Source organism: Nycticebus coucang, chromosome 22 (genome assembly GCF_027406575.1).
Source record: "Nycticebus coucang isolate mNycCou1 chromosome 22, mNycCou1.pri, whole genome shotgun sequence".
NCBI lineage: Eukaryota > Metazoa > Chordata > Mammalia > Primates > Lorisidae > Nycticebus > Nycticebus coucang.
Window position 1 is genome coordinate 17,944,551 of NC_069801.1, and position 13,432 is coordinate 17,957,982.

General features: G+C 44.6%; 1 protein-coding gene across 2 annotated transcripts; it reads left to right on the top strand.

Annotated features, from left to right (window-relative positions):
* The first annotated feature begins 408 nt into the window (after positions 1-408).
* On the top strand, positions 409-6,754 carry RPL11 (ribosomal protein L11). 2 transcript variants are annotated; one of them, XM_053577024.1, is made up of 6 exons: positions 409-494; positions 1,303-1,450; positions 2,526-2,632; positions 3,426-3,557; positions 6,120-6,230; positions 6,679-6,754. In XM_053577024.1, exons 1-6 carry the CDS (start codon positions 489-491, stop codon positions 6,706-6,708), a joined length of 534 nt encoding a protein of 177 aa, XP_053432999.1. In that variant the 5' UTR covers positions 409-488; the 3' UTR covers positions 6,709-6,754. The 2 variants fall into 2 exon arrangements, with proteins under 2 accessions (XP_053432999.1, XP_053432998.1); XM_053577023.1 differs by lacking the exon at positions 409-494 and adding an exon at positions 501-636.
* The last annotated feature ends 6,678 nt before the right edge of the window (positions 6,755-13,432 follow it).

The following is a 13,432-nucleotide window of genomic DNA, read 5'->3' on the forward strand; positions in this document are numbered from 1 at the left end:
TTCATTAGCTATTAGCTGGTCAAGACAAGATCACATCTACCCATCTTCACAGCTCAGCACTCTTCAGCCACCACTCGGTTGGATTTGTGTAAATTCTATTTGTTTACATTGTTAGGGAATAAATTTGCATGATAACTTGCATAATTAATTTAATGTCGTTTGGGAAGTCTCATCACTCGAGAACCAGCAGGATCCTGAGATTGTGTAGGAAGAGGGAGATGTCAATGGGGAGGAGAATACAGAAATGCCAGTTCAACGAACTGTCAGAAACTGAGTTTCTGGAAACTCAGAAAACCCTAGTGCGGGTAGTGAGTCGTGTTGCCTGCAGTTGCGGGCACTATCCACAAGGAGGAAGCCAGCGCTGCACCGCCGGGCCAGACGCGCCTCTCTTTCTCTCGCATCTCGCTGTTGAGTCTGGAGAAAGAGCCCGCCTCCTGACCCATAAGGCCCTGGGGCGGAAGTTCCACTTTCTCTTCCTGTTTCTCATCATGGCGGTGAGTGGCTGAGCCGTAGATTTTCTTTCTTCATCTGTCGCCATCCATGGCCTGCTGAGCGCGCGGTGGCTACCTCGCCCGCGGCCCGAGGAGGACGGAGCCTGTGATGCCAGCCAGACCGAAACTTGGCAGATCTATGGAGGTCGAGGGCGTGGGGCTGGACCCTATCACTCCCCTCCCGTTCTCCTAGGAGCGGGCTCGGTTCAACTGCTCAGAGGGTTGAGAGACGTGGCCTATAGCGACCGCACACGGAGCAAACGGAAAATTTAGGGACACAGGTTCCGGGCCTTTTTCTGGCCCGGGGGCATGAGGGCTGCCGGGTGCCAGGGAACCTCAGCCGGTTCCTCCTCTTCAAAGGAAGGGGCCAATTCGCAGGCAGCTTCCAGGATGTCGCATAACCACGTGTGTCCTGGTCCCTCAGCAGTTCAGTTCTTTTCCTTGCCCCTTAGTCGGACTTACAATGGGAGCGCTCTTCGTTACTTCGTTACTTCGTTACATTGAGCCCCTGGGGATGCATCCTCAATGTCTGTAACTTTAACACTCAGTACTTGCTCTGAGTTTCTTCACACGTTCCGTGAGTGGAGGAGGAGAACCCGAGCTGACTTAATCCTTGATGCTTCCCAGACAAACCCAGTGACAACTTAATAGATTCTTAGGGCGACAAATTACAGACTCTTAGGGCTCTCTTTACGATTTGAAATGAGCGGAAATGACCATGCCCTGGATATTGAAAGTGGCAAAAATCTTGGGGTCTCAGCTGTGACGGGGTCTAGAGTGTGTTAGCTGCTGTGTTTTCTTGTTGGAGCAGGATCAAGGTGAAAAAGAGAACCCCATGCGGGAACTTCGTATCCGCAAGCTCTGCCTCAACATCTGTGTGGGGGAAAGTGGAGACAGACTGACCCGGGCAGCCAAGGTGTTGGAGCAGCTCACAGGCCAGACCCCTGTGTTTTCCAAAGGTGAGTAGTGGTAGGAATGGCCCTTCTTTGCCTGGTTGTTTCTTCATTCCCCTGCTGTCAAGTCTCTTTAGTGACAGATGGTATCCCTTTAAACTCATGAGCTAACCTTTTGAGATTGGAATGTGGGTTTGGAGTACCAGATTTTATGTGAGCAGATTTTAAGACTAGCCCAACTAAAGATTTTTTCAACTAAGATGTGAGGTACAGTTGAAATGTTGGGGAGTGTAGTAAAAGGCATTAGAACTAGTGGTTACAAACTGTATTAGGAACAGGGAGCCTGGGTTCAGTGCCTGTGGCTCAAGTGGCTAAGGCGCCAGCCACATACACCTGAGCTGGTGGGTTCAAATCCCGCCTGGGCCTGCCAAACAACAATGACGGCTGTGACAAAAAATAGCAGGGCGTTGTGGTGGGCGCCTGTAGTCCCAGCTACTTGGGAGGCTAAGGCTGGAGAATCACTTGAGCCCAGGAGTTGGAGGAGGGAGCCTGGGTTTGGCTCTGCGCTCAGCCTCCTTATTTTCATGAAGGGAATAATAATACTTGCTTTGTAAGATGGTGGATGATAAAGTGAGTTGGTATATGCAAAGTTAGTATAAGTTGCATTCCTTTAGGATAGTTAAATATGCAAGTCCTTGGGTTCAGGTCTCTTTTAAAAGTTTCCAGTTATGATCTTGCCGAGTTAATTAACCTCTCAGAACCTAACCTGTAAAATAGGGATAGCAGGATGAATAACGTTTCAGCAAATGTTAGCTATTATCAATAATGTCTTGTTTTCTTTGGAACACGGCAATAATCTTACTAGTGGCCTCTTTGGTCTGTTCTGGTTCTGAGGTTGCCCTTCTTTAGACTTAGGCACTGAGTCTTAATTGCTGAAATATGGGGTGATGACTGGAAAATGGAAAGTTTGCTGTAAATGAAATTTACTAATCAGCATAGGTGACACTGGTTAGTACATGACCACTTTGGGTGTGAGTGGGTACTAATGTCTCTTTGAGTGGTGGAGATGGTATTCTGGGTTAGAGGTGAGTACAGTGAGAGTATGACAACTCCTGACTCCTTGTTACCCCCCTGCTCGCAGCTAGATACACTGTCAGATCCTTTGGCATCAGGAGAAATGAGAAGATTGCAGTCCACTGCACAGTCAGAGGGGCTAAGGCAGAGGAAATCCTGGAGAAAGGTCTGAAGGTGAGGCTGATTCCTTCGTGGGGTTATTGGTGCCTTGGTATGTATTTATTTAAGCTTCTAAAGGGCTTTTTCTGCACTCAGCAGGATTAAACAATATTTTTTTTTTTTTTGAAATTTAGAAACAAATTTTATTTAAGATCTGAAATACAATTCCTAAAATGATCAACTTCTCCAGAAAACCGTGGCTACACGATAATGCATTGCCTCTATCATGTTAGAACGTGCATTAGACTCAAATACAAAAACCATGAAACAAATCACCATCTTTGAACATTTTGAGCAAAGGTAGAATGCCTAAGGAATAACATAGATGGACTTGCAGAGGATGGGCTGTTCTACTTCAAGCACTGTAAAAAAAAAAAAAAAGCACAAATGTATGGGTTTTTGGGTATATACATCAAGTCGAACCTTTGGCATTAGGCATCTGGGCATTTTTTCACTAGCATTAACACATATTAGAAAACTGTGTAGTGTCAAAGGGATAGAACAACCAGCATTCAAGCAGTGTTGTCAACTAGGCAATAAAATGTTCTACTGTTTTCTTAAGCACTTTAAAAGATGCTGGGAGTCATTTTGATGCCTCTGCTTTCTTTGTTTTTTTCTCTGCCCTTTAGAAGTTGGAAAAATTCCTTGAAATGCATAGTTGGGGTGTGATTTTGGTGTACTGAGGAAAGCAAAGCCCAGCCACATTTTTGTGCTTTTGCTCTGGGATATTGGATATTGCTGGTTGAGCTAGTTATTTTGGGAAGGATTAACGATTACAAGGAATTTACTGCTGCATTTTTCTCCTCAGGTGCGAGAGTATGAATTAAGAAAAAATAACTTCTCAGATACTGGAAACTTTGGCTTTGGGATCCAGGAGCACATCGATCTGGGTATCAAATATGACCCAAGCATTGGTATCTACGGCCTGGACTTCTATGTGGTATGGATATAATCTTTAACCATCCGTGGTCTATAAGGAGAGGGGACTTTTCCTTTATTCCGTATGTGCTATCTTGATGTTCAAATGTTGGATTGAAGGTTTGAGTATTGTCTGCCTGTGTGTTTATCCCCTTGGGAAAATGCGCTTTGTATGTGGTAGGGGTAGGGGTACAGCACTGAGCAAGATGGGCAAGACCCTGTTGTTGTGAGCTAACGATCCAGTATTGTAAAGCACCAGTGTGGCTTAAAGGTGGATGAAGAAAACTGTTCAGCCAGCCAGTGATTTGAAAATTTTGGGAGAGGTAGTACTAATCTTCCTTTTGGCCTATGAGTTGGCTACACTGAGGCTGCTCTTTTTCCACCTCTCCTTTTCTTACGCCTGTGGTTCTCAACCTTCCCATGCCACAGGGTAGGGTGCTGGCCCCATATACCGAGGGTAGTGGGTTCAAGCCCAGCCCCGGCCAAACTGCAACAAAAAAATAGCCGGGTGTTGTGGCAGGCGCCTATAGTCCCAGCTACTCGGGAGGCTGAGGCAAGAGAATCACCTAAGCCCTGGAGTTGGAGGTTGCTGTGAGCTCTGTGACGCCATGGCACTCTACCAAGGGCAATAAAGTGAGACTCTTGCCTCTACAAAAATTAAAAAAAAAAAAAAATGGTCCGCGACCCACAGGTTGAGAACTGCTGCCTTAGACCCTAGGAGTGTGACATCCAGCCAGAGGACGTAGAAACAGGTTTGGGTGGTGCAGTAGTTTGCTCAGGATGGGGATTTTTAACGTAGAAATGATGGTTTGTGTTACTACATTATTTTGGTCCAACCATAAAGTCAAATAGCCAAAACCAGAAATCTTGACTAGTATAGAACCTGAAAAATGGTGGCACCCTCATTAAATTTGAATATCCAGACTATAGAAAGAATTGGATGCTCACAGGGAGTTTGGGGAGGGGAGTGTGCGTGCATGTATTTACCTGTTTTCAGTTTTCTATAATGTACATGTTGCAATAGAATTTTTTTTTTTTTTTTTTTTTTTTGAGACAGTGTCACTCTGTTGCACTCTACCATGGCATCATTAGAGCCCACAGCAAACTCAACCTCCTGAGTGGCTGGGACTACAGGCGCCCGCCATGATGCTTAGCTAGTTTTTCTGTTTTTAGTAGAGACTTGCTCAGGCTGATCTTGAACTCCTGAGCTCAAGCAATCCACCCACCTTGGCCTCCCAGAGTACTAGGATTACAGGCATGAGCCACCATGCCTGGCCTGGCAATACATTTTGATTCTTTTTTATTTACTTATTTATATTTTTTGCAGTTTTTGGCTGGGGCTGGGTTTGAACCTCCCACCTCTGGTATATGGGGCCAGCGCCCTACTCCTTGAGCCACAGACGCCGCCCCGCAATACATTTTTAATGTCAATTTTTTTTTTTCTTTTTTTGAGGCAGGAGTCTGATTTTGTTGCCCATGGTGGAGTGCTATGGCATCATAGCTCACAGCAACCCCAAACTCCTGGGCTCAAGTGATTCTCTTGCCTCAGCCTCCGGAGTAGCCGGGACTACAGGCAACTGCTACAAAGCCTGTCTATTTTTAGAGACGAGGTCTCACTCTTGCTCAGGCCGGTCTTGAACCTGTGAGCTCAGGCAATCTACCTGCCTCGGCTTCCCAGAGTGTCAGGATTACAGATATGAGCCACCACCCCTTTAAATGTTAATTTTAAAAACAAAAGTGCTTTGGAGGGCGGCGCCTGTGGCTCAGTGAGTAGGGCGCTGGCGCCATATGCCGAGCGTGGTGGGTTCAAACCCGGCCCCGGCCAAACTGCAACCAAAAAAAAAATAGCCGGGCGTTGTGGCAGGCGCCTGTAGTCCCAGCTACTCCGGAGGCTGAGGCAAGAGAATTGCGTAAGCCCAAGAGTTAGAGGTGGCTGTGAGCCGTGTGATGCCAGGGCACTCTACCCGAGGGTGGTACAGTGAGACTCTGTCTCTACAAAAAAAAAAAAAAAAAAGTGCTTTGGAGATTAGCGAGTAATAGAAGAGGATCCTGAGCACCATTGGGAGGGAGGAGGGAAGGTATTAAAAGTTCCAGCTCCAGAGTTCTGCGCAGTGGTTCATGCCTCATAGCTGTAATCCTAACACTCTGGGAGGCCAAGGCCAGTGGATTGCCTGAGCTCACAAGCTTGAGACCAGACCGAGCCAGAGCAAAACCCCGCCTCTAAGAAAAATTGCCGGACACTGGCAGCACCTGTAGTCTCAGCTACTCAGGAGGCTGTGGCAAGAGAATCACTTGAGCCCAGGAGTCTGAGGTTGCTGTCAGCTATGACAGCACCGCACTCTACCAAGGGTGACAAAGACTATCTCAAAAAAAAAAAAAAAAAACGAAAGAAAGTTGCAGCCTCAAAGGAAATCTGTAGTATGGCCATGTGTTTTCTGGAATGCTGATGACAGATCTGTCAGAAGCTGAGATCATGGATTTTGCTTCAGATTCCATGGGCTGCTGGTTGACTTGAAAATCAATCTCTGTCCATCTGCTCTTAACTCTGAGCTGGGTAGGTGACTGTTGATTATTCCTGGGACAGGTGCTGGGTAGGCCAGGTTTCAGCATTGCAGACAAGAAGCGCAGAACAGGCTGCATTGGGGCCAAACACAGAATCAGCAAAGAGGAGGCCATGCGCTGGTTCCAGCAGAAGGTAACGTTGATTGATCTCAAATGAAGTGGTGTTGGTGAATGGAGTTGGGGTTTGGGCATGCAAAATGCAGTATTATTTGATGGGTAGTTTCTTTAAAGATAAAATAATTGGGCAACTTACAATAAATTGTAAATAAAGTATACTTACAAAATCCTTAAAGTAGTACTAGGTACCACCATGCTCAAAAAGGGTTTAGTTTTTGTGTTTTGGTATATGAGAACTAAAGAACATCCAGAACTAGGACTTTAAAAGAGAGTCCCCTTTTCTCAGATTATTGTGGAGTTGAGCTCAGTTGTTAAAACCAGCAACTTCCTGTTTAGTCCAGAAAGGATATGGGATTCAGAGCTCTAAGCTCATGTATGAGATTTAAATTCTCAAGTGTTAGTCATTGCTACAATCTTTGTTGTTGCCGCCTCTTCTGAAAAAATAAAATCTCTTCTCTTTTCAGTATGATGGGATCATCCTTCCTGGCAAATAAATTCCCGTTTCTATCCAAAAGGCCAATAAAAATGTTTTCTGTGAAATGTGCATTACTATTGTGTGTTCTGTGAAAGGAGCCTGGCCATATTCAAGTCCTTGGACCTCAAGCCTCTTAAAGCTGCGATGGGAGTAGTTGGTAACAACCCTGCCATCCTCTGATTGGATGAGGTGTTTCCTGGCAGATCCAAGTTTTAGCTTCATAGCATTACCTAACAACCCTTGTTGACCCATGCTATGGTGCAGTAGCCCCATTTAAACTGATTGTAGAGGGGAGGATGTGTTTGGAGATGGGGGTTGAATTTAGACCCTTGATTAAAGGTAGGATGCAGAGCTCCCATGTTCTCGGATGCTCCCCTCAATTCAGCGGTTCTGAATCTGTTCTGTCAGCACTGATACTTAGTAAAGGAAACACAGGCTTTGGTTTGATATTTGAGACTAAATTTCAGCTTAACTGTTCAGACTCAGGTTTCTTTAAAAATGAGAAGAATCTATAGGGTTTTTGAGAGGCAGTGTGTAGATAAGAGGGCAGTCTTTAAGGCAAATGGCATTCAATTCCCAGCCCTGCTCTTTATTAACTATGTTGAATGATTTATTGATCTGAGTTTCCTACTCTATCACGGAAGCAGTGATAGAGTAACATCCCCCATAGGATTAAATGATTTAATACTTAGAAAATACTTAAACTAGTACCAGGTACCACTTGGTGCTCAAAAAGGGTTAATTTAGTTTTTGTGTTTTGTTATGAGAAATAATTAACTAATATGAGTTTGCTTCCCTTTGGTGTGAAAATGGAATTTTTTGCCTGTAGTGATTTTCCACTGACGCTGACATTTAGAATCCATCATTTTTCTGACCATTAGACACAGCACTTGGCTGTTTTCAATTTTAGATTTAGATTTTGAGCACATGTTATTTCAGTTTAATAATTTACTCATTTGTGACTGAATTAAATTGTCCTTGGGCCACCTCTTCATTGCTGTTAAAAGGCTCTCTAATTGGTTTGCCATAGGTATTTTTTTGTTTGATTTTTTATTTCTTTGCTTTTTTTTGGGGGGGGGTGGGCCGGCTGGGTTTCTTCATTTTTTTCATGAGTCAGGGTCTCACTGTCGCTCAGGCGAGTCTCGAACTCCTGAGCTCGAGCAATTCTCCCTCATCCTCCCACTGCTGTAGGTATTTTAAAATAGAATATTTGGTGTGCCTTTTATGAAAATAAGAGTTGTCATCCTAATAACAAAGTCCTCTTAATCAGTGAGATGAGATTTAGTTGTTTAAAAGGGAGAATCGTGGAATGTGTTGCCATGTATTTTTTATTTTACTTGTAAACATGCACGGACTTTTCAGTCTTCTAATGTAGGACCAAGGCACCATCTCAAGCAGTGAAGGAGTCTGATTCAGCTTTATTTTTATAGGGGGAAACTTGTTTTCATTGACTTCTGCATTAAATAACTACTGCTTGAATAAACATTTGAGAACAAACTTGGTGAATAAATAGATACCTAATTAGTACAGGGTACTAACTGTGGGAACTCAGTATTGCATTTTACAGAAATAGAGCACATGTTAGTTTCATCTCAATAAAGTATTTCAGGCTTGGCACCTGTAGCTTAGTGGTTAGGGTGCCAGCCACATACACCACGGCTGGCCGGTTTGAACCCAGCCCGAGCCTGCCAAACAACAATGACAACTACAACCAAAAAATAACCAGGCGTTGTGGGCAGGTGCCTGTAGTCCCAGCTACTTGGGAGGCTGAGGCAAGAGAAAGGCTTAAGCCCAAGAGTTTGAGGTTGCTGTGAGCTGTGATGCTACAGCACTCTACTGAGGGTGACACTATATAGTGAGACTGTCTTAAAAAAAAAATCATTTCATGGTGGCACCTATGGCTCAAAGGAGTAGGGCGCCGACCCAGATGCCGGAGATGGTGGGTTCAAACCCAGCCCCAGCCAAAAACTGCAAAAAAAAAAAAAATCATTTCAGAAATACAAAATGTAGAAGGTTCAGTCCGGGTGCAGTGGCTCATGCCTGTAATCTTAGCACTCTGGGAGGCCAAGACGGGTGGATTGCATGAGTTTGAGACCAGCCTGAGCAAGATTGAGACCCTGTCTCTACTAAAAATAGAAAAAAACTGAGGTAAGAGGATCATTTGAGCCCAAGAGTTGGAGGTTGCTGTGAGCTCTGACACCACAGCACTCTACCCAGGGTGACAGGTTGAGACTGTCTCAAAAAAAAAGTAGATGGTTCCCCTAATGCTACTACATGTTTGTGTTTCTATTTATATATTTATTTTTTTGAGACAGTGCTGTGGCAGCAACCTCAAACTCCTGGGCTCAAGTGATCCTCTTGCCTCAGCCTCCCAAGTAGCTGCGACTGTGGGAGCTGGGCACAGCCTGGCTAGTTTTAGAGATGGAGTCTTGCTCTTTACTCAGGTTGGTCTTAAACTCTTGAGCTCAAGCAGTCCACTGCCTCAGCCTCCCAAAGGGGGATGGCTTTTTTATTACCACAGTGACACTACTGGCTGCTATTGGTATTACTGGTTGGAGGTAGGGATGTCAGACTTTCTGCTAACTAATAGATATGTTAAGTGCTGAGGGGATTGATAAAAAGTGGTCATGGATACTACATTTTTGGGCCAGCCATTTTCACATGCTAGGAGGTCCCAGTCTGGTTAGGAAACAGCAGGGAGACCCTATACCAGAGCACAGTGAGTGCACAGGGGGCTTAATTTGGAAGCACTGGCTGCTGTGGAAAGGGAAATTGGAGCAGAAACAGGAAAACCACTTAAGTTATTGTACCGTTTCGCTGGTATTTTCAGTCCATGAAGGATGGCCAAAGGACCAAAGAGGAAGAATCAAAATTCAGGTAAAAGCAGCCTCGGGATCTTCTTAAAGACGTGATCAAAGAGAATCACCCCCTTAAGTGGGGGTATGTGTCTCTATGTGCATGTGACTTCTGAGCTGTTGGAAAATAATCGGTCCACAAGAATTGCCTTTATGCTAAATAACTTTAATCAAAATTATACATGATAATCATAGCATTAAGGATGCTCTCTTTCCACATTGGAAACACAGCTAATGTATGTATGTTTGTTTGTTTGTTTGTTTTGTAGAGACAGAGTCTCACTTTATGGCCCTCGGTAGAGTGCCATGGCATCACACAGCTCACAGCAATCTCCAACTCTTGGGCTTAGGCGATTCTCTTGCCTCAGCCTCCCGAGCAGCTGGGACTACAGGCGCCCGCCACAATGCCTGGCTATTTTTTGGTTGCAGTTCAGCCGGGGCCGAGTTTGAACCCGCCACCCTCGGTATATGGGGCCGGCGCCCTACTCACTGAGCCACAGGCGCCGCCCTTGTTTGTTTGTTTTTGAGACAGTCTCACTCTGTAGCCCTGGGTAGAGTGCCAGGGTATCATAGCTCCCAGTAACCTCAAACTCCAAGAGAGCCTCTTGAGTAGCTGGGACTAATGATGCCTGCAATAAAGGCCAGCTGGTTTTTCTATTTTTAGTAGAGATGGGGTCTTGCTCTTTCTCAGGCTGGTCTGAATTCCTGAGCTCATGCAGTCCACCCACTTTGGTCCTCCAGAGTGTTAGGATTACAGGTGTGATGAGCCACTATGCCTGGCCTTAAGCATTTTTCTTTTCAATAGTTCAAATTAAAGCTGTAGTTTTAATTTGTGCTTTTCTTTTTAATAATTACAATGGCTATATAATACTACATTTGGAAAATGTATAGGACCTACTGCTTTATCTATGTAGCTGGTGCTACATGTCAGGAATGTCAGTTTTGGTGAAACTATCCAGTGAGTACCTGCAAGGCCCGTGCAAGGTGTCTTAGAACTGGTAGTGTGGTACAGCAGAATGAATGCTAAGCAGGGAAAAGGTTATCTGCATTCTCATTGTCATTTTCCTTCCCCTGCTAACATGATCATAGGTAAATAACAGAAAGGCTGCAACTAAAGGCCCTCTAAAAGCCTGTTGGGCTTTGTGTATGACCCTTTATCTTCTGAATTTTATACTTTTGCCTTAAGCTTCCCTTTCTTGCTGCTTAACCACCTGCTGGTCTTACCTAGCCTATTAAATGTGTATTCTAGCCAACCAGAATGAGTTGGCTACCAAAGGGGCCTGAGTCCTAAAGGGTTAAGACCCAGGCCTTCTAGGTGAGTGGCTAGGTCATGGCCCAGAAACCACCCACAAATAGTTTAAGCTGCTAGCCACTGGGGACCAAGCTAGTGCCTGGGGGCGCAGAACCACTTAACAGAGCAGCTTGTTATGGAAACCACAGTGTGGTTGTCAGAGGGGAATCCAGCCTAAGGCACCTGGGGGGGACCTTGAGGACTAAACACTATTCCAGGTGCAGATGGTTTGTGTTTCACAAATCAGTGAACAAAAATGATGAGATTGTATCAGTTGAAGAACCTTTATATAACTTGATTTTAGGATATTATGTAATTATATCCATTACTATTGATATGCTCTTTATGTGATAAATATGTCACTTGTTAACAGGAGTCTGGGAAGAGCTTGAAAGGCAAAAGCATTCAACAATCTAAGTTCAAAGGAAGTCCTAGACCTCAATACCTAGGTGAATGTATCGCTTCGATAACATGACTTAACACTTTGAATACTGTGGTATTCAACTGTGCCTCTGAACCAAGGCATTTTCTTTTTTTCTTTTCTTTTTATTTTTTTCAGACAGGGCCTTGCTTTTTCTTCTGGGCTAGAGTACAGTGTGTAATCATAGCTCACTACAACCTCAAACTCTTGGGCTCAAGCAATCCTGTCTTAGCCTCCCAAGTAGCTGGAACTACAGGCATGTGCCACCACACAAAGCTAATTTTTCCTAATCTATCTTTCTTCTTCACCTCCCTTCCCTTTCCCCCTCCCCTCCCTTTTCTCTTCCTCTTTCCCTCTCTCCTCTCTTCCCTCCTTTTTTGGTAAGAGATGGGGTTCTGCTCTTGCTCAGGCTGGTCTTGAACTCCTGGCCTCTGGCAGTCCTCCCACTTTGGCCTTCCTAGAGTGCTAGGCCTGAGCCAACAGGCCTGGCTTGTGTTTTCTAATTTTTGTTTTTTTTCTGTTTGTTTTTTTTTTTTTTTGCAGAATATTGGTTCTGCTCAAGCATGATATAGTATATCACAGTGCTTAAGGGCACAGAATTTGAATTTTAGGGTGGGAAGGTGAAGAGAAGTTTATTGGTGGGTTTAAAAACAGAAGAAATAAAGACCTAGTGTTTACTCAAGAGGCCGAGGCAAGGGGATCGCCTGAGCACAAGAGTTTGAGGTTGCTAGGATGCTAGTTGAGAGCTGGGATGCCACAGCACTCTACCCAGGGCATAGAGTGAGACTCTGTCTCAAAAAAAAAAAAAAGACCTAGTGTTCAATATGTCAGCATAGTGATTAAAGGTACTAATCTGTTGTATACTTGAAAATAGCTAGCAGAGAACAAGTTAAATGTTCCCAGCATAAAAGTGTTTAAGGTGATGGATATCCTAATAACCCTGGTTTCATCATTATTCATAAGAATGTATTAAAATAGCACATGTACCCTGAAATGTGTATATCTATTTTGTATCAATAAAAAAAATTTTTTAAGTTGGAATTTAAGCCTCTTAAATCAGAATGGTCCCTCGCAAGTGATATGGGGTTGATTTCTGTGGCGAGCCCCCCCCTTCCAACCCTGATAGGAGGAAGTAGATTTCACGGTGGTTGTGAGACTCGGGGCGTCTCATCCAGGCAGACTGCAGGGGAGGGTGTACCTTCCTTGATGCTGATCGGGATTTTTCCTTGACGTGCGTATGTTGTCGTTCAGTTGTCACAACTCTCTTAGGTGTATCAGAATGAGGAGGCCTAGGGGATATACAGAAGTAAACGAATTGCCCACAGCGAGAAGTGGTGGTGGAACTGCCTTCTAACCGAGGGTACGTGACATTTCTGCCCCATGAAACACGTTCCATCAGCTTTTCCCAAAATTACTTACTACCCAATAATACTGTATCCTGCTAGGCTACATTCCCATAAACCACCCTGCGGGGCCGTGAATCATAGAAATGGAGTTGTCCTTAACTTGCCAACAATTGAGTCTATAGGTACCAACACCCAGATAGTTCTTGAATTATAATTAAAGGAAGAATGTTGCTTAAAAGGAAAGGTGTATGAGAGGGACTAGGTAGAGTTTTCTATTCTTGTTTCAACATTTTTCTCTTGTTTGGAGATAGATTTTGGTTCTACTGTCCAGGTTGGAGTTCTGTGGCCCAATCATAGTTCACTGTAACTTTGAGCTTCCGGGCTCGAGTAGTCCTCTCACCTCAGCCTGTTGAGTAGCTCGGACTACAGGCAAGCACCATAGTGCCTGGCTAATTTTACTATTTTTGGTAGAGACAGGTCTTCCCTAAGTTGTCCAGGCTGGTCTAGCACTTTCCTGCCTTGGATTCCCAAAGTACCAGAATTAGAGGCATAAGCCAGCATGCCTGGGTGATTTTGAAAATTCGGGTGGCGCCTGTGGCTCAAGGAGTAGGGCGCCGGTCCCATATGCCGGAGGTGGCAGGTTCAAACCCAGCCCCAGCCAAAAAAAAAAAGAAAATTCATTGAATATTTGAGTGCGTAACCTACATGAAGCGTGGTGTTAAGCAGTCTCTATTGCTGAGTCAACTAAAATAAGTACATTTGTGGGCGTGGTTGCTCACGCCTGTAATCCCAGCAGTCCGGGAGGCCTAGGCAGGCAGATCACCTCAACT